Here is a 21,894-nt window from a genome sequence, read left to right on the forward strand (position 1 = left end):
AATAACAAATTGACAATTGACAAATCGACACGAGAACAACACAGTCAACCATTTAAAAAAAAAACCTGTCCAAGCAGGTTTTATTGATTTTGAAGCGAGACACTTCTCAATTACTCAACATCTGTCTCTCTCTAGATGTAAAAAGAACATTTCTTTTCGATCGCAGGTAAGTATCTATTTGGCGGTGTGACAGTCAACAATTAAAAAAATGTACCACAACTGCCACTGTGTTTGTATACATTGGGTAGTTGGTCTTCCTGTGAAAATTGCACTGTCACAGATGAAATTAATGAAAAGTGTAGATTATGCAATCCATATAAATTGCACAAAGGATACGCAGTTACTATCAAGGATTGCATGTCTTGAAGAAGTTTGAGATTCTCTTGTATGAGGCTTCCTATGCTCAAACTGACACTTTGATAAATGTGATCAGTGGGAAAATACTTATCCAGGTACAATTAGAAAAACCCTCAACGAGCATTTAGTTTACTCTTAAGAGACAGGTATCATCGTGGATTTAAATTGTTTTCAGAAGAAGAATTTGGTCTATGTTTCAGTTATCGAAACAACAAGAGAGTATGGCTTCTACGTCATCACTGTGAAGACAATGATAGTTATTATTATAAGCCTACAGATTTATATTTGGTTGTTACATCAAATAAACAAATTGAAACACTTGAATTCTATAACATGAATGGAAAAAGTATCCTTGACTTCACAAAGAGACATGATAAGAGTGAAACTAAACCGTATTGTTTTAAATGTCATCCTGACTATCACCAACATGACCAATACAAGGTGAATGCATATGATCTACCACAGCTAGTCGTTGCCGACGGCGATGATGTATACCTACATGTAGAAAAAGAAATTTAAAGAAAACCAAAAAAATTTGTATATATATATATATATATATATATATATATATATATATATATATATATATATATATATATATATATATATATATATATATATATATATATATATATATATATATATATATATATATATATATATATATATATACATATATATATATATATATATATATATATAATATATATATATATATATATAATATATATATATATATATATATATATATATATATATATATATATATATATATAGTGTATTACGGTAATCACCGGGAAAAAAAAAAAAAAAAAAAAAAAAAAAAAAAAAAAAACTGTCTTCCTACTTTAGTAACTGAAATAAATGAGCACTTGAACAAGGTCTAGACCCTACTCATCCATCCAGTTCCCCAGGACAAAACAGTATAACCAATCCGACAGTCCGAAAATCAAGTCCAAAATAGAGCAAAATCAGCATCAATAAGCATACGTCTATGTTCCAAAACCAAGCTATAGCACCTTAAATCTACAAAAAGATTATATTCCCAAGGTGATCACCATATATCGGGGCTCGTCAGATGAAAACTCATTGCCTAAATGGGTTTCGGCGCTTAAATTTCATTACCCAGGCAATTGAGCGCGCCATGCCATAATCTGGCATACCCCTATATAGTGCCACCAATGGAATAAACATAAACAAAATCCAAAACATCCAAAAAATAAAAATATATACCCCAGAAAATTTTTTAATTTTTTTTTTCAAACATTCTTAACCAACCTTCAAATAACACTGAGAGCCGAACTTCAACCGATTTAAATACAAACAAATAGATAACACTAGTCCTCCACCCGGAACAAATTCACTTTCACTCGAATTCTAAGAATTAAATTCCGAATATTCTACCATAATCTATACCACAGGTGTCGCAATCCAACCCTCAACAACCGGGAAGATAAACCAATTCCGTCAACAAGTTACCGTAAAATATCATTCAAGATATCTTGATAAATTTTATTATACTTATTCAAAATCTGATTATACTTAAAACAAAGCTTTTTAAATTTCCAAGAAAGTTTATTGGCGGAAAAACCTCTTACGACTAGCTTCTTGCTAAGTAACATACATATACTTCTAAAATCGATGTAATTATTAGCCTACAAATTCTTGCATATCTAAATTGTTGGGAAAAATACGATGAATATGTTATATTTGAATGAATATTACTTTTTTGAAATGGAAAATTAACTATTTCAAAATTAAAATAGTCTGTTTTATTATATATTTTAAAATTTATTGTATTATTAGGTACCACATTAATCTCTAAATCTAGAAAATGGTCATATTTGCCATTTCTATTACTGGATTCCAGCTTTAACTCTGGTGGATATATTTGAATTGCAATCTCTAAAAAATTTGAACAATTTATCATCAGAAGGTCATCTAAATATCTTTTATTATTTGAGAGCAAATACTTTATATTACTTGGATTCTTTTTATCCGTCATATAATCGTATTCTAAATAATTTAGAAATAGGTCCGCTATAACTGGACTGGTATTACCCCCAATAGGAATTCCATTACATTGATAATATAGATTGCCATTAAATTTTATATAAGTATTAAATAGAACAAATTCTAGTAGATCAAAAATCATATCTATGCTATAACATCTTGAGCTAGTTGTACTATTAAAATAATTAGTCCATCTCGCCTTCTTATTATACGCATCAATTTTTAAAAACGGCAAATTAGACAAAAGAAAAGCTTCCTTAATAATCTTTTTTAAATTTATAAATACTAAATTAATGGGTAAATTTGTATACAATGTAGTGAAATCAAACGAGTCCACTCTTTTGCCTGAAACTAAAGCAAGAGAGTCTATTACTTGCAGCGAATTATTAACACTCCAGTATGGATTGAACTTAGAAAAATTTTTAATTCCCGAACAATATGCCTCAAACTTATTTTTAATTTCTCCTAAAATACACGACAAGTCAGTAGCCGCAACTCTGGTCGGGCACCTTGCTGCCCCCGCAATAAAGCGTGGTTTCGGTGGATTCTTATGAAATTTTGCCGTCCAATATAAAAACGGAACTTTTTTTTCATTATCATTAACCTTAATTTTAAACTTTTTAAAAAGTATATCCTCTATTCCATTCAATAGACTATTATTAACATCTTGAACCTTTTTATAAGTATTTGTTGTACTAAGCTCCTTTGTTAAAATATCACAATAAAGCTTCTTACAAATTATTGCAAAATTATTATTTGCTTTATTAATGGGTACAATTACAAAATCCCTCTTTATATTATCAATTGCTTGTTTTATCTTAGAATTATAAAAAACAACATCATTATCATGCTTATTTGTCCTCTTATATATCTTATTTCTAACCTTATTAATAATTACATTTTTCCAATTCTGGAAATTTTTTTTATTAATTTTCTCTTTTTTGCACCAATTATCAATAAATATTTCGAGATTATTATTTAACCTTCTAAGCAGATTCGAGTGTTTTAGATGATTTGAAAGACGTAATTTAGCCCCAATTTTCATTATATTCTGCAGTTCAATTTGCTTAATTATTGTTAAATCACCTTTAATAATATGTTCGTAAGCTGGATTAACAAACGATAATAATTGGTCACACTTACAAATAGGTTTCCAATTACTATCCGTGTCAAAGTTCCAAGTATTAAATTATAATTAAAAATCATTTGTCCTATCGTTTTTGAAAATTTATATGTTATAATCGGATTATTCTTATACTTCAAATTACTAGGAAGGGCCTGTTTCACATCAGCCTGGTTTAAAATCCCAGGTAAATTTATATCCTCTATTTGTTTACTTATAAAAGTTATAGGAAGATATAATCTATTCTCCTTATTAACAGTCTTATCTGACTTTTTATCATTTGAATTACCATTAGTTCTAGCTAGAATACATACTGTATCATAAATCAGTTTAATTTTTGAGTTACATGGTTTTTTATTATTTACATTCCAAAATAATTTTATTAAATTTTTATTTGATAGCTTATTCAAATATTTTATTATACTAGCCAGACCATTAGACTCAAATAGTAGACAAACATCCTTCAAATAGATATCTAAATCTTAATATCTTTTCTATTATTATTACTAAGCAGTCTTGAACGAGTTTTACTTTTAGCGGGATGATTAAAAGAAGTATGGCCCATTAAACCATTAACATTTATACAATTAACAACAACATTAGACATGTCTCCATATTTAGCCACTCGATCATTCAACCCGAACGGATAAGCAGTACAGAGGGTATGGATCCAATAGTCTTCACGTTCACGTTCACGTTCACGTTTACGTATATATATATATTTATATATATATATATATATATATATATATATATATATATATATATATATATATATATATATATATATATATATATATATATATATATATATATATATATATATATATATATATATATATATATATCATATACACACACACACACACACACACACACACACACACACACACACACACATATATATATATATATATATATATATATATATATATATATATATATATATATATATATATATATATATATATATATATATATATATATATATATATATATATATATATATATATATATATATATATATATATATATATATATATATAAGATAATTTCTTAAACCACATTGGCCTGACATCACATAAAGAAAAAAAACGAGCAAAAATGGGGTTTGTATAGACCAAATGAAAATACTGAAAAAACAAAGCGAATATTTCGAGAGGACAAACGCCTCTCTTCTTCAGCGCGAAATGAAACGATGTATCCAAGGAAAGTGCCGAAGAGAAAAAAAAATGCGGAATTTACTGAGAAATTACACCGTTTAAAGTTGGAAAAACTCTTTAATAATCCACCTTTTGTCCCAAATGCATATCCTGGTCCTGCTGTGATAAATTTCAGCTCAATACCCATTACAACATAGAAAAATCAGGTTTTGTCAAAAGGATTAAAATTTTCAATAACCCCTTCGAAAATACTTTATTGTGAAATTATCACGAACACAGAAGGGTCATTTCATGACTCTCGTGTGGGTATTAGAGAGATAACTGAGGTTAGAGCACAATTTATTGAAACTTTTTTGGATTCACCTTCTGTTAATAATCCAAATTAAAAAATTTTTTGTAAAAATGAACACTTGGTCTTACACGCACTACATAAAGATCATTCCAGAATTATTACGAAAGCCTATGAAGCCAATACTGTTGTTTTATTAGGTTCAGATGATTACAACAAAAAAGTCAGGGAAATTTTAAATGATACTAAAACATATGAACAATTACCAACCAATCCCACAGGAAAATTGTCCAGGAAGTCCCAAAAGAGCTTTCTTATCTAAAAGGAATAGGTGAAATCACAGATCAATTGTACAAAAGGTTTTACCCTCGCGGATGCACATCCCCTCGCTTTTATGGTCTTCCTAAAGTTATTAAGCCCGGTAATCCACTTCGACCCATTGTTTCTTCTTTTAATTCTCCTACAGCAAAAATAGGAAAATTCTTATCAGTTATATTTCACCCACTAATTCAGGCTCAAAAATCCTATATTAAAAATTCCGCTGATTTTGTTTCCAAGGTAAAGCAAGTTTTGGTTAAACCAAATACAAGAATTGGCAGTTTTGATGCAGATTCAATGTATACCAATTGTGATCCTCAAAAGGCCGAACTGATTTTGGAGCATAAAGTTAATTCTAACCCATCTATATCACAAAAATATACTCTTTCGAATCAGACACTTCTTTCGCTTACAGCCCTTTGTAACAGAACTTCTTTTTACTTCCATTATTGAGGAAGTTTTTATAAACAGAAATATGGGCTTTCCATGGGTGCCCCACTTTCTCCAAAATAGGTTGATATCTTCATGAAAGACCTTGAAAAAAGGGCTATTTTACAAAGTTCTTGTAAACCTGATTTTTGGGTTTGTTTTAAAGATGATATTTTTTATTTATGGGAGCAAGGTGACGAGTCTCTGGGTTTTTTTCTTCACTTGCTCAACTCCTTGGATTTAAAACTGAAATTTACTCAGGAATCAGAGATAGAGAGGCGTCTTCCTTTCTTAGATGTTCTGGTACACCGAAATGATTCATGTTTCGAGTTTAGTGTCTATAGAAAACCCACACATAATGACCGTTACTTAAGTTATTCCTCTAATCATTCTCCTGCTGTGAAAAGAGGATTTGTCACTTCTCTTGTAGGTAGAGCTTTGAAAGTTTGTTCATCACGTTTCTTGGATTTAGAGCTCAACCACCTTAAAGATATTTTATTTGGAAATGGTTATACAATTAGTTGAATAAATTATGTAATTGCAAAATGCATTAAAATATTATCAGATAGTTCCACAGTAAACACAAATCAAAGGGAAAATTCAGATAATCTTGGTCTCCCATACGTTAAAAGGCTTTCAGACTACTTTTAAAAAAATCTAAGGAAAAATAACATTTACACTTATTATATACCCAGAAAAACTATCAGGTCCCAAATTTATCAAGGTAAAGACCCTATCCCGGTAGGTGAAAACTCCGGTGTCTACAGAATTCCTTGTTCGAGTGGTCTTTGGTATATCGGAAGAACTGATCAGTGACTAACGTATAGATTAACTCAGCACTCTAGTTCAATTAATAATACACTTAAAAAGCGAAAAAAAACAGAAAGTTTTTACTCTGCCCTTGCAGAGCACATTGTTGAAAGACCAGACCATACTATTTTGTTTAATCAAGCTAGTCTTATTTCGCATGACAAAGGTATTGTCCAGCACTACAGAGAAGCTGTTGAAATTTATAAATACCAACATTTAGGTCAAGCTTTAAACAGAGATTCCGGTTATTTAAGAATAAACGAGTCATATTTCGGTTTTCTCAAAAGAGAAGCCGATACTTTAGTAATCCCTGAAATAAACCTTGAACCACTTTCCCAGTCATCTAATCAAACACGTGAACAACCCCTTAGGTCTCAAAGGGTGTCTGCAAGAAATGCAATAATTAAAATCCGAAATCAGATGACATAGTTCTCCAACTTATTTAATTACTGGTTCGTTTTGTTTTTTGAGTGAATAAATTGTTTCCTTTTCTTTGTCAGTTGTTCGCTAGTATCCGTCGATGGCAGTTCATATTTTTTTTGTATTTTGTGCAAATCTCGGATATTGGCGAATAACTCGCTTGTATGGTTGTTAGGTATTTGGTTTTAATTCTTTTAATTTTTGGCTTTTATTGAATTTTATTCATCTTTTAAGTTTTTGGTTTTTTCTTTGGTTTTTTGGTTCTTTTCACATTGACTTTCCGCGTTTGTTTGTTTTTTTTTTTTTTTTTTTTAAAGTTTATTAACACCAAGACTTTCCCTATGACGGACACACACGCCTCGGTTGGTAGTTAAGAAGTGCCCAAGGGGGAGGGTACTCACACCTACTCTACATAGACCTTGTCAGAAATGATACATATAGAGATTTTTCAATATTTACGGTAAAAATCTTATAGTTTTACGAATGAATTGCATACAGTTTCACTCGAGGAATTTTATTTTCCACTTAGTGCGTAGGTACTCCCTTGCAAAGTTTTTTTATTTCCTCGTTGTGTGTCAGTTTAAAGTACACCATCAGATTTACAAACCTACCACGGGAAATCATGTCTCTTCTCGTTTCTGATTTTATATATAAAAATTGGTGCCCAAAAATTGATTTGGTTTCTAAAATATTTTACTGATTGAATTCAAAGGTTCAAGAACAACTTGTAGGGAGGGGAGTTTTTTAAATTAAAGATGATATATGATATACAAACACATACAATTCAATGACATAGCAAACTCTTGAAACCTATTGCTTAGAATGTATTTCTAAGAACACAATAATATCATTGACTTGTTGGTTCAGATAGCTAACGGTTCGTTCTTTTACTATAGGATGTCCTGGTCTCGCGGTCGATTCCTACACCAGACAAATAATTCTTATATTCGACGGGTGTGGTCGGACGAATTAATAGGATACTACTCATTTCATTTAATTGTTATTCATAAGGTGATATGTGAGGGTTTCCGTCAATGTTTTCTAAGATTGATTTATCAGCATCGACTTGTTCCCAAAAATTATGAGTCCCCGCTCCAAAAAAATTAAATGTTCAGAATCAAAAATAAGTAAGATTCGCCTTAAGGGCTAAGCTCAAAAACAACTCAAAGGCACTGTTTGTGCGCTTTTTAGTTTTTATATTGCTCTTTACCGTCCCCTGAAGGTCTGGGTTAAAATTATTTCAGTAATTGAATTCAAAGGTCCAAGAATAACTAGTAGGGAGGGGAGTTTTTTTTAATGAAAGATTATATATGACATACAGGTACCCGCAATTTGGTAACTAAAGGAATTGTAAATGTATTTCGATAAAAGAAAACAGTATGAAAAACAACTCCCTCCACTAAGCATATGACAAAAAAAAACTTAGATCACTAACTTGTTCCAATGGTTCATCAGAATCTGTCTCCGTATCATAAGTTCTCTTACTAGACATAACTGTTTACATTTCAATCAATGTTCAAACATTTTTTTCATACTTGAGTTAACGTAAACTAGTCAAATGTCTATGTGGAGCTGTGAGGCTAACTCTCCATCAAGTTTTTATATTCACACTCAAGGCTAAAGAAATCGACTGCATAAGAGTTCACTGGCTCCAGTGAAATGAAACTTGGAACCACTCTAATCCATACGGTGACTCATATGATGCATGAGTCATAAAACTCTCAAAATCTATTGTGCAACTAACGACCTAAGTTGTTGCACAACTAACTCTCAAGGCTAGACAAAATCACTTATGCAAGAGTACAGTGACTTTCAAGAGTGTCTTAGGGTATGGCCTTGCTAGAGTTCATTCATTCCCAAGAGTACCTTGATAAGCGAGGGGCTACTTACTTTCTTTGAGAAGATGTATAGCGGCGGTAGAAGTATAATCTAGGTCTCTACTTACATAATCATTATGGGACTTTCTCCCTTTATTTTAGGCTACACAAATCTAAGTTAATAAATTTTGGAAAAGTTTTTATCAGCACGGGTCGCACATTATTTTTTTCTAATACAACGAATAGTTCGATTTAATATTATTTTAATGACTTATTTGACATTTAATCAAGACACTAATTTATATACAAAAAATGGAAACTCTGAACTTATCGCATGCAGTGTTACAGTGTTACATTCAGTCACTTGCAGGTCATTAATTTCAATTTAACATTTGACAGCATAAATCCATCAAACTAAGTTGAAACTTTTATCGCTCCCAACAGCCGTAATTTCTATAGTAATATCTTAACGGGAAAAGGATTGTTTATTATTTTGAATTTTTATCGTTACTGTATTGGGGTGGCCTATTCTTTTCTTTTTGTGCAATCTTATAGAGGTTTTGTTTATGGTCTTTCAAATAATTCGTGGTAACGAACTGTAAGTAAGGAGCGTCCTGGCTCAATAGTAGCCGAAACTATAAAAAAACGGAATTTTGATACCAATAGGCATATCAAAAGAATCAAATTTTTATGGTAATTTCAGCTATATAAAGTTTTATTTAGTTTAATGTTACCCATCAAAGGTTACGAGCCTGAGAAAATTTGCCTAAAAAGGGGGAAACATCCCCTAAAAGTCAAAGAATCTTAATAAAAATCACAACATGAGATTCAGCGTATCAGAAAACCCCGCTATGCAGGTTTCAAGCTCTGATCTGCAAAATTGTTTGTTTGTTTATTTGTTTTTTTTTCCAGGGGTGATTGTACTGAGCCAGTGGACCTAGAATAACGGGAGAGGGCTCACTTGAACGAAAATTGAAAGTTTTAATGCCCTTTTTAAGTGACCGAAAAGCTGGGGAACTAGGGCCCTTCCCTAGCCCCCTTTCTTCTCAAAATCATCCGATCAAAATTTGATATAACCAGTTCTTTCAACATATTTAAAAGGCCTAATGACTATGCTTCTGGAGATATCATGACCCCAAAAAGCCCCTGAGGAAAGGTCTTTAAGTTACAATATTAGTTTAAGTATAGTATTTGTTATTGGGAATTATGAATATATTTTTTACGTGGGGGGGGATTTTCTGCTGGTGGCATTTTCCACGGGGATAATTTTCCATGGGAAGGGAAGTTTCCAGACGGAGAATTTTTCGGGGGAAATTTTACTACTACTACTACTACTACTAACAACTCGCCGCACTACCAAGATGTCTGAGGCCAACATAGCTACATACGCTCCTCCTCCATGAGAATCTATTTACACCCTCCCATGAAGTTCCCATTTCCTTTAAATCTCTCTTTATGACGTCCTCCCACCCCAGACGAGGAAGACCTGCTTTCCGTTTATCCCTAGACGGTTGGCCGAAAAGAACAATCTTCGGGAATCTGTCATCTTTCATCCGCACAACGTGCCCTAGCCACTGCAACCTTTCTTCCATTATAGCCCTGGAGAGAGATATTGAACCACATTTTTCGTACAGCCGGGTAAGAAATACGGTAAGTAAGCCGGGTATCCAAAACAATCCTTACGCAATTTCTCCGGAAAACATATAGCAAATCTTCATCCGCTTTTTGAAGCGCCAATACTTCAGAGCCATATTTTACTACTGTCATCACTCTAGCTTCCAATATCCTAATCTTGGTTGGCAAACTTATCTTCCTATTCTTCCAAATTTTTTTTAACTGTGAAAAAACACCCTGAGCCTTGGCTGTTTTACTTTTAACATTTTCACTGCTCCCACCATCTTTACTAATAATACTACCAAGAAAAGTGAAGCTGCCCAACGGATCAATCTTTTCATTACCCAACGTCACCTTTTCATCTTCACTAATTCCTAGCCTTAGTGACTTAGTCTTCTTAACATTAATCTTCAAACCTATTCTAGCGCCCTGAAATCGCAAAACCTCTAAAAGTTCATTCATTTTGCTCACGCTTTCCTCTAGGATGCTTAAATCATCAGCATAATCTAAGTCCGGGATACTTGCTCCATCGCATTTGTTCCCGTGGTCTCCCATTGCCTCTCCTGTACTCCTTAAGACAAAGTCCATCAAAATAATCCTTATAAAGGGGGATAGAACACAACCCTGCTTAAATCCTGATTTAAGACAAAACCAGCTGCTAAACTCATTTTCTACCTTTACCGTAGCAGTGTTATTCTCGTACATAGCACTAATCCCTTTAATTTATTTGTTTGGTATACTATACAAGGATAAAACCTTACTAAAGTGTTCTATCAACAGAATCGAATGCTTGCTCATAATCTATAAAACCGAGGACCAAAGGTGCTTGACAACTCGGGCACTTCTCAATGATTAACCTAAATTTGATCGATGCATCCTCTACCTTTTCTAAAACCGCACTGTTCTTCTTTTAAAACTTTGTCTACGGCATCTCTCAGTCTAAAAAGTATCATATTACTAAGTAATTTGCTACCTACAGAGACCAAACTAATGCCTCGATAACTACAACACTCACTTTTATAACCCTTCTTATAAAGTGGCTTAATTAAGGTCCTCCTAAAATCGTTAGGTACTTCCCCTTTTTCAAAAATCATATTCATAATCTTCAATAACTTATTTCTAACCTCAGAGCCACCATATTTAAGAAACGCATTTACCCCTCTACCAGCACCTGGAGCCTTATTATTTTTTAATCCTTTTAGTACTGTCGGTAATTCTTCCTCACAAAACAAATCTTCCGTCACATCAAAAGTATCAAAAACTTTTTTATTTTCCTCTATATCTTTTCCTGCAACTCTATCTTGGTTAAGCAAGTTCTCAAAATGTTCAGCCCATCTCGCTCTAGTTTTTTCATTATCGCTTATTGCAACCCCATTCATATCTTTAACTGGGATAAGTCCGGATTGACTACTCCCTCTCAATTTGTTAACGTACCAGTACAAAATTTTACTATTATGCCGTCCAGATGCATCTTCCAGATCCTCGACAATTTGATCCATGGCCTCCACTTCACCCCTCCTTAGTTCATATTTTAATGCTTTCTCTACTTCCTTTACATTCCTTTTGTTTTCATATGATCTATCACTCAGATAATTCTTTTAAAAGTCCTTTCTTCTTTCTATTAAACATAAAGCTTTTTCACTAATATTGTTAGCTACAGTCCTAGCTTTCTTCCCTAAGACACCTTCAACAACTTCACAATTTATTTTTCTAAAATTATTTCAACCATCTTCCACAATATCAAATTTTAAACTCTGAAGTTTAGTATTCAACTGTTCCTGGAAAGTTTATTTCGAATTCCCATCCTGGAGTCTACCAGCATCATAACTACCCGGGAGGTAGTTACCCTTCCGAATTTTGAGCTTTAAATTAACCCTTGACACTACTAGATGGTGATTTAGTATCAATGACAGTAATGATAGGTGATTTAGTAACTTTTAACATCAAAAATAACACTCCTATATACCCTAGTATCCTGTATTAATCCTGACAGTCTTCGGTTTACTATAACATAATCAATAAGGTTTGCTGTCTTTACACTGAGGAAATTCTACACTGAGCGAATTTGCCAGAATTCCTATACGAAATTCGTCGTATGCGTGGAGACGTTACGGGTAATTGTCTGGGGTAAATTTTCATCAGGTTTGAATTGTCTAGAGAATATATCCGTGGAGAGGAGGGATTTTTCCATAGAGGAGTAGGCAGATATCCTGGCATTATTAAAGAAACGATTAGAAAGTAAATAAAAAAAAGGTTTTTTTTCAATATAAAGTAAGGAGCAACATTAAAATTTAAAACGAACAGAAATTATTACGTATATGAGGGGGGTTGCTCTTCCTCAAGACATCGCTCTGTACGCTAAAGTTTGAATACTATCCCAATTCTTTAAGAATGACTCCTGAAACACTATGTTCGTTTATTTACAACAGCAAGACGCTTTCTTTAAAAGTACTAAAAAACTTTAGCGTAAAGAGAGAGGTGTTGAGGAAAAGTAACCCCCCTCATTTGCGAAATAATTTCTTTTCATTTTAATGCTGCTCCTCACTTTCTGTTGGAAAAAGCTGTTTTTTTTTTTAATTAATAATGATAAAAAACCATAATGTGTCAGCTTGATAAAAAAAGAAAACCTTTTATTGAATATTTTTATCGTTACTTTATTTTGGCTCATTATTCATTTCATATTTCTTTGTAATCTCCAATATTAAAAAAATATATAGCAAAATTTTATTATTACGTTAGAAATTTATAAGAAATAGGAGCTGATAGTATTAAGTATCCATTCCGTTACTTCTTTTGGTTGCTAATTTTTTTTCTGTAATCTTGCAAGGAAATTGCAAATGATCTCCAATATTTAAAAAAAATAAAAAGCTGTTTGAAAAATCTCTATTTCATTATTCCAGAAATATATTAGTAGAAAAACTCTCTTTATTAATTGTCTTTACCGTTTATTTGAAGTGTCTACTTTATTTTGGTTGCTGATTCAATGATTTCTTCCGTAATCTTGTAGAGGTATTGTTCATTAACTCTGATGGAAAAGCACCAAAAATCTCAAGTCTAATTAAAAGTTTAAGCCGTTGGTACTACTTTTTATGGTTTCATTTTATTCACAAATGGGAAGATAGTGTGGTTTAGGAAATTATTCCTCCTTGATGGTTATTAATTTTTAAAAAAATTTGGAAAGGAGTTCTTCAAAGAAAAGTAAAGAACCATATTGAACTTATGACGAAAAGCATCCAAAACTAGTAGAAATTAAATTAACTGCAGCACAAATAAAATTAGATTGAATACTGCAGTCACACTTAAAACGAACAGAATTACTAGAAATATGATTTTGGCTGCTTGCTCATCCTCCCCTAGCCATAAAGGTGATACGATTAAATAGATAAATAAGAGCGAAATCATATTGTCAATATGACTGACAGTGGCAAATAAATAAATTAAGACAATATCTTGTCACCAGTAAGATTGAAAGTTGAAAAATATTGTAAGCATGGATATTTAGCAAGGTAAAAACTAAGGGGACTGACCAGCCAAAATTTAAACAAAACTCCCTTTTGGAGAAAGTCGAGAGCAGCATTATCTACAGAAAATGGGAGGTAATTTACGGTTTGTTCCAAAAAGCAATACTTGTCAATATTAATTAGTTACTTATTATCAATTTGTTTCAAAAGACCAGAGCGTAAGATAATTTCGTCATTTCTTTGAATTATAAGAAAAGAAAAAACTAAATTGTTATTACCTTTTTATCAGGACCGTATTGAGGATTTTTTTTGGGGGGGGGGAGGGGTAAAAAATGACTTTTTTGGGGGTGGGGGTACATAAAACTCAAAAAACGTTTATAATTTACTTAAAAAAAATTATTTATATTCATTTTTATTACGTTTTAACAAGTAAGACAAAAATTTCGGGGAGGTTTTCAAGCCCCTTAACCCCCCCCCTAGATAAAGTCTGGCTTCTCATTATTGTGAGCATATAAGGGGTAGAATTTGAAGATACGAGAATTCTTAGGATAAAAGTGATAACAAATAATTGATTACAAATAATGACAGTTGGCTTTTGGAATACACCCTCAGTATCTTTTTAATAACTTAGTGACTAATTTTTATTTTAATTCAGCCAATCTTTACCAGCCAATATTATGCTCCCAATACTCACAGGATGGTTTAATGGGGATCGGTCTGAAGCCCCCATCCCCGTACAGTGAAAATTATTATTTTTAGACCTTAACATTAAAATATTTTGTGTTTTGTTCTTTTTTAGAAGGAAGAGGTCGTAATTGATTTTATTTTGCAGATAATGTCAATCAGGGGCAGATATACAGCAAAATCTTGGGGGAGGCCCAATGTAATAAGGGCGCCAATAAGCAAAATCTTGGGGGGCATGCAATGTGACAAAGATGCCAATAACTAACCAAATTGACCTATTTATTTTAAATAAAAGAATAAAAAAGAAAAAAAAACAGGGACAGAGGGCGCTAGAAAAATCTTGGGGAGCCCGGGATCCCCCCTGAATCGGCCAGAAATGCAAATTATAAATTAATCCAAGGGCTGTTGAACAATACCTGTTGAACAAAACTTGGCAAGTATGGTATTACAAAGGGTTTAAATGTATATTAAGTGCCAGTATGGTCTCCATAAAAAGTAGCTTGTTCCTTACGTTACTATCAAACAGTTCGTGGTAACGAACTGTAAGTAAAGAGCGACCCGGCTCAATGGTAACCGAAACTCTAAGAAACGGAATTTTGATGCCAATAGATACATCAAAAGAATCAAATTTTAATTTTGATTTCAAATAAATAAGTTTCATCAAGTTTAACTATACCCATCAAAAGTAACGCGCCAGAGAAAATTTGGCTGATTTACGAAAAAAGGTGGAAAGACCCCCTAAAAGTTATAGAACCTTAATAAAAATCACATGATCATATTCAGCATATCAGAGAACCCTACTGTAGAGGTTTCAAGCTCCTATCTACAAAAATGTGGAATTTTGCATTTTTCGCCAGAAGAAAGATCAAGGATGCGTGTCTATTTTTTTATTTTTTTCCCCCAGGGGTGATCATATCGACCCAGTGGTCCTAGAATATCGTGGGAGGGCTCATTGGAATGGAAATTAAAAGTTCTAGTGCCCTTTTTTAAGTGACCAAAAAATGGAGGGCAACTAGGCCCCCTCCCACGCTCATTGTTTTCCCAAAGTCAGCTGATCAAAATTTTGAGATAGCCATTTTGTTCAACATATTTGAAAATATTATAAGTATGTCTTTAAGGATGACTTAATCCCCCGAAGTTCCCGGGAGGAGGGCTGAAAGTTATGAACTTTACCCAATGTTAACATATAGTATTGGTTATTGGGAAGTATACAGTATTGACGTTTTCAGGGGAGATTTTTCCTGGTAGGGGGGGGGGCTGGTGTCGGGCAGGGACGTACGCAGGGGGAGCCTACTGGCCCGCCCCCCCCCCCCCCGAAATCTCACGATTTTTTTCATTTTCCCATAATTTTCTGATTTTTCTCACAGAATAGTGGGTTTGAAGGATTTGCCCCCCCCCAAAAAAAAACAAATTACCCCCCCCGAAACAAATTACTGCGTACGTGCCTGGGGTCGGGGGTTATTTAGGAGGATCTTTCCATGAAGGAAGTTTTCTTGGGGGAAGGGACATTGCTATGAAGGGGACGTCGGACTTCCCAGCATTATTTTAAAAAAAGATCAGAAATTAAATTAAAAAAAACAAGTTTTTCAACTGCAACAGCAGCAACATCAAAACTTTAAACGAACAGAAAATATTACATATATGATTGGGTTCACCCCCTAGTCAATACCTCACTCTGTAAGCCAGAGATTTTTGAGTACTTTCATAAGAGCTATTTATTCTAATCAACGGCCTTTGTAATTAATCGGTCATTTTTAAACAATTGGAACAAAATTTGAACTTTCGCGTAAAGAGCAAGGTATTGACTAGGGGGAAAACCCCCTAATATATGTATTAAAAATATCTGAATATAGAAGTTTGTTATGCAAGTTAATTCGTAAGTTATGTATATTTATTACTAATAAAAACGTTCGTAAATAAAATGAAACAACTTTCGAGAAAGCCATTTAACCAAATAAAAGTAAATTAATATGAAAATTGTGTTTTAATTATTCATGTACTCTGAGCCAAGATCAAAACCTGCATCTATTTAAAAACGTTCAAAAATTAAATAAAAAAACAAGTTTTTTTTAACTGAAAGTAAGGAGTGACATTAAAACTAAAAATGAACAGAAATTATTCCATATATGAAAGGGACTGTCCCCTCCTCAACACCGCACTCTTTAAGCAAAATTTTGACTTTCTCAAAACTCTATTTTTTGAAACAATAAAAAAAATTTGCGTTAACAGCGAGGCGTTGAGGAGGGGACAGCCCCTTTGCTACACGAAATAATTGCTGTCCGTTTTAATTTTTAATGTTGCTCCTTACTTTCAGTTAAAAAAACTTGTTTTTTTTAATTTAATTCTACAAATAACGTAAAAGGAATTTAATACACCTTCTATTAGATTTTCATACACTATTGAAAGTATCAAAAGTAAAGACTCACAGACTTTTCTTCTATCCGCTCCAAGGGAAAGTGGTCGGCTGTCTTCTCTTCTCCATGTGACCTTGGGCCTTGGAAAGCCTTCAGCCTTGCATGTTAAAGTGATTTTTCCTCCTTCTCGAACTGTGACTTGGGACGGTGAACTGACATTGTCAGCAATTTCTGGTGGAACTAAAAAATTTCATTTATATGATTGTGTGAAAACTTTAAAATTATGAATATTATTTAAAATGCAGTAGAAACAATAACTTTTTAACTGCATCGGAGAGCTTTACCAAAGAGAAAAGAGATATTACTGTACAGGGATTCCACGATAAAAGAGTCGGGTTTGATGGGTGGTAGCCATCCTCGCATTTGGGGTAATCCTGGTATACCACGAAGAACGAACGGAAATTAAATAGATAAACAAGTTTTCTTCAATGAATCTAATGAACAACATTAAATTTAAAGCATACACTAAGAGTTCCGTATATGTGGAGAGCTACCGCTTCCGCAACCCCCGCTATTGAATCTGAAGTTTCACTTTTTGTCCTAATTCCTTAAGAACAACTGCTCAAACACAAGGGTTGTTTAACTACAACGAAAATTATTTTAAAGCAGTACAAAAATTCAGCATAAAGGGGTAGGATGAGCAAGGGGAAGCCCCCTCATTTACGAATAACATCTGTTCGTTTTAAGTTTTAATGTTGCTCTTTGCTACCATTTCAGAGACTTTCTTTTATTTAATAAGTAACAAGTTGAATTCAGTTGAGTAGGCCTACTAACCCCATATTATCTTTTTGTATGTTGATTAATTATTTTAGTGAAGGAAATTTTTGTTCCTTAACTATGCATACCAAATACCCCAGAAGTTGGAATGGGTAATATAATCTCAATAAAATACACCGTCAAGTAAAACATCTCTGAAAACACTAGAACCAACTTTTCTAACCACTATTTGCAAAAATACAGAGTTTCAAATTTTCCCTCAGAATGATGTAACGTGTAAATATATTTATGATTTATTTTTTCCTTGGAAACGATCGTATCGAGCCAAACGTCGAAAAATGTGTGGGATGAGTGCATTCAAATGGAAGCTCTAGCGGCATTTTTATGATAAAAGAGACGATGCAACGGCAAGATGCTGATTTCTGCAGTTTAGGACCACAGAAACACGATTTGAAAAGAACAAAACTCAAATGCTAGCAAATAGTTCGTGGTAACGAACTGTCAGTAAGGAGCGACCCGGCTCAATGATAACCGAAACTCTAAAAAACGGAATTTCGATACCAATAGATACATCAAAAGAATCAGATTTAAATACTGATTTCAAATATATAAGTTTCATCAAGTTTAGTCTTACCCATAATAAGTTACGCGCCTGAGAAAATTTGGCTGATTTTAGAAAAAAGGGGGAAAGACCCCCTAAAAGTTATAGAACCTTAATGAAAATTACACCATCATATTCAACGTATCATAGCACCCTACTGTAGAGGTTTCAAGCAACTATTTACAGTGGTCCTAGAATATCGTGGGAGGGCTCATCGGAACGGAAATTAAAAGTTGTAGTGCCCTTTTTAAGTGACCAAGAAAATGAAGGGCAACTAGGCCCCCTCCCACGCTTATTTTTTTCCCAAAGTCACCCAATCAAAATTTTGAGATAGCCATTTTGTTCAGCATGGTCGAAAATATGATAACTATGTCTTTTAGGATGACTTAATCGCCCGAAGTCTCCGGGGGGAGGAATGAAAGTTATTAACTTTACCCAATGTTAACATATAGTATTCGTTATTGGGAAGTATAGGCTACAGACGTTTTCAGGGTGGATTTTTTCTGGTAGGTGGGGGGGGTTATATGGCAGGATCTTTCCATGAAGGAATTTTTCATGGGGGAAGGGATATTGCTATGAAGGGGGTGAAGGATTTCCCAGCATTATAAAAGAAAGAGATAAGAAATTAAATAAAAAAAAAGTTTTTCAACTGAAAATAAGGAGCAACATCAAAACGTAAAACGTAAACAGGAAGTATTACGTATGTGATCGGGTTCACCCCTTAGTCAATACCTCGCTCTTTAGGCCAAAGATTGTTTAGTACTTTCATAAGAGCTATTTATTCTAATTAACGGCCTTTGTGATTAAGGGTCATTTTTAAAGAATTGGAACAAAACTCGAACTTTAGCTTAAAGAGCAAGGTATTGACTAGGGGCGAACCCCCTAATATACGTATTAAAATTCTATGAATATAGACGTTCGTTACGTAAGTTAATTCGTAAGTTACGTGTATTTATTACTAATAAAAACGTTCTTAAATAAAATTAAACAAGTTTCGAGAAAGCCATTAAACCAAATAAAAGTAAAATTAATATGCAAATTTTGTTTTAATTATTCATGTACGGTGAGCCAAAATCAAAACCTGCATTAATTCAAAAACGTTGAAAAATTAAATCATAGGCAGCGCGCCAGCGCTGCCTAAGTAAAGAACGATTTGGGCACAATGTGTGTGTGTTTTTTTTTTTTTTTTTTTCTCCATACCCAGGCACTTCGTATAGAAGGAGTTGTCGTAGAAAGTTTGAAAAGGGCTGATTCAATTGGAAATTGGAGTAACTAGTGTCCTTTTTAATAGTCGAAAGTGATTGGAGGGCAACTAGCCCCCCCCCCCCCCAAGCCCATCATTCCCCCAAATACATCCAATCAAAATTTTGAGATAGCCATTTTGTTCAGCGTAGTTGATTTTCAAATAGAAAATATCATTTTGAGGAGGGCACTCCCCCACAGCCCTCGGGGCAAGGTTTTTAAGTTGTGCCCTGAGGGCATATAAGGTTTTTATAGAAGGCGTTGTCGTAGAAACTTCAAAAAAGGCTCATTTGATTGCAAATTAAAAGGGCTAGTGCCCTTTTTAATAGTCAAAAGTGATTGGAGGGCAACTAGACCCCCCCCCCAAGCCCCTCATTCCCCCAAATACAGCCAATAAAAATTTTGAGATAGCCATTTTGTTCAGCGTAGTCGATTTCCAGATAGAAAATATCTTTTTGTGGAGGACACTCCCCCACAACCCTTTGGCCAAGGGTTTTAAGTTATGCCCTGGGGGCACATAAGGTTTTTATAGAAGGCGTTGTCGTAGAAACTTCAAAAAAGGCTCTTTCGATTGGAAATTCAAACGGCTAGTGCCTGTTTTAATAGTCAAAAGTGATTGGAGGGCAACTAGCCCCCCCCCCCGAGCCCATCAGTCCCCCAAACATTCCCTACAACCCTCGGGGCAAGGGTTTTAAGTTATGCCCTGGGGGTATATAAGGTTTTCATAGAAGGCGTTGTCGTAGAAACTTCAAGAAAGGTTAATTCGATTTGTATTTCAAAGGGCTAGTACCCTTTTTTAAAAGTCGAAAGTGATTAGAGGGCAACTAGCCCCCCCCCCGCGCCCCTCGTTCCCCCAAACGTTCCTTACAACCCTCGGGGCAAGGGTTTTAAGTTATGCCCTGGGGGTATATAAGGTTTTCATAGAAGGTGTTGTCGTGGAAACTTCAAGAAAGGTTAATGTGATTTTAAATTCAAAGGGCTATTACCCTTTTCTAATATTCGAAAGTGTCTGGTGGGCAACTAGCCCCCCCCCCCCCACGCCCCTCATTCCCCCAAACACATCCAATCAAAATTTTGAGATAGCCATTTTGTTCAGCGTACTTGAATTCCACATAGAAAATATGTTTTTGAGGAAGACACCCCCTTACAACCCTCAGGGCGAGGGTTTTAAGTTATACCCTAGGGGCTTATAAGGTTTTTGTAGAAGGCGTTGTCGTAGAAACTTCAAAACAGACTCATTCGATTGGAAATTCAAAGCACTAGTACCCTTTTTAATAATCGAAAGTGATTGGAGGGCAACTAGCCCCCTCCCCCACGCCCATCTTTCCCCAAACACATCCAATCAAAATTTTGAGATAGCCATTTTGTTCAGCGTAGTTTATTTCCAGATAGAAAATTTGTTTTTGAGGTGGACATTCCCCCACAACCCTCAGGGCAAGGGTTTTAAGTTATATACTGGGGGTATCCCCCTCATGCTCTTCATTCCTCCAAACACATCCAATCAACATTTTGAGATAGCCATTTTGTTCAGCGTAGTTCATTTCCAGATAGAATATATATTTTTGAGGAGGACACTCCCTCACAACCCTCGGGGCAAGGGTTTTAAGTTATGCCCTGAGGGTATATAAGGTTTTTAAAGAAGGCGTTGTCGTAGAAACTTCAATAAAAGCTCATTCGACTGGAAATTCAAAGGGCTAGGGCCCTTTTTCATAGTTGAAAGTGATTGGAGGGCAACAAGCCCCTGTCCCACACCCATCATTCCCCCAAACACATCCAATAAAAATTTTGAGATAGCCATTTTGTTCAGGGTAGTTGATTTCCAGATAGAAAACATATTTTTAACAAGGACACTCACCCACAACCCTCAGGGCAAGGATTATAAGTTATGCCCTGGGGGCATATAAGGTTTTTATTGAAATCTCTGTCGTAGAAACTTGAAAAAGGGCTCATTCGATTTGAAATTCAAGGGACTAGTACCCTTTTTAATAGTCAAAAGTTATTTGAGGGCAACTAAATCCCCTCTCACGCCCACCTTTTCCCAAAACACATCCAATCAAAATTTTTAGATAGCCATTTTATTCAACGTAGTTAAAAGTTTCGGAAATTAGGTCTTTAAGGATGACAACCCCTCCCCCCACATCCCTCAGGGAAGGGGTTGTAAGTTATGCCCTGGGGGCATATAAAGTTTTTATTTAAAGCGCTGTCGTCGAGACTTCAAAAGTGTTCATTCCATTGGAAATTGAAAGGGTTAGTGACTTTTTTAATAGTGGAAAGTGACTGAAGAGCGACTAACGCCCCTCTCACGCCCACAATTTTCCCAAACACATCCAATCAAAATTTTGAGATATCCATTTTGTTCAACGTAGTTGAAAGTTCTGGAAATTAGGTCTTTTGGGATGATAAACCCCTCAGAACCCTCAGG

General features: G+C 34.2%; 1 protein-coding gene across 1 annotated transcript in view; it reads right to left on the bottom strand.

Moving 5' to 3' along the window:
* Positions 1–757: 757 nt before the first annotated feature.
* The window catches only part of LOC148955529 (lachesin-like), a 107,030-nt gene continuing 85,893 nt past the window's right edge, over positions 758–21,894 (bottom strand). The window contains exons 5-7 of the mRNA XM_089107567.1: positions 16,925–17,092; positions 3,639–3,794; positions 758–852 (exon numbers count right to left, since the gene is read on the bottom strand). Of these exons, the coding sequence (XP_088963693.1) occupies positions 758–852; positions 3,639–3,794; positions 16,925–17,092 (419 nt within the window). The remainder of the gene's footprint in view (positions 853–3,638; positions 3,795–16,924; positions 17,093–21,894) is intronic.

Source organism: Artemia sp. Qi Xiang Cuo, chromosome 2 (genome assembly GCF_049724085.1).
Source record: "Artemia sp. Qi Xiang Cuo chromosome 2, ASM4972408v1, whole genome shotgun sequence".
Classification (NCBI taxonomy): Eukaryota; Metazoa; Arthropoda; class Branchiopoda; order Anostraca; family Artemiidae; genus Artemia; species Artemia sp. Qi Xiang Cuo.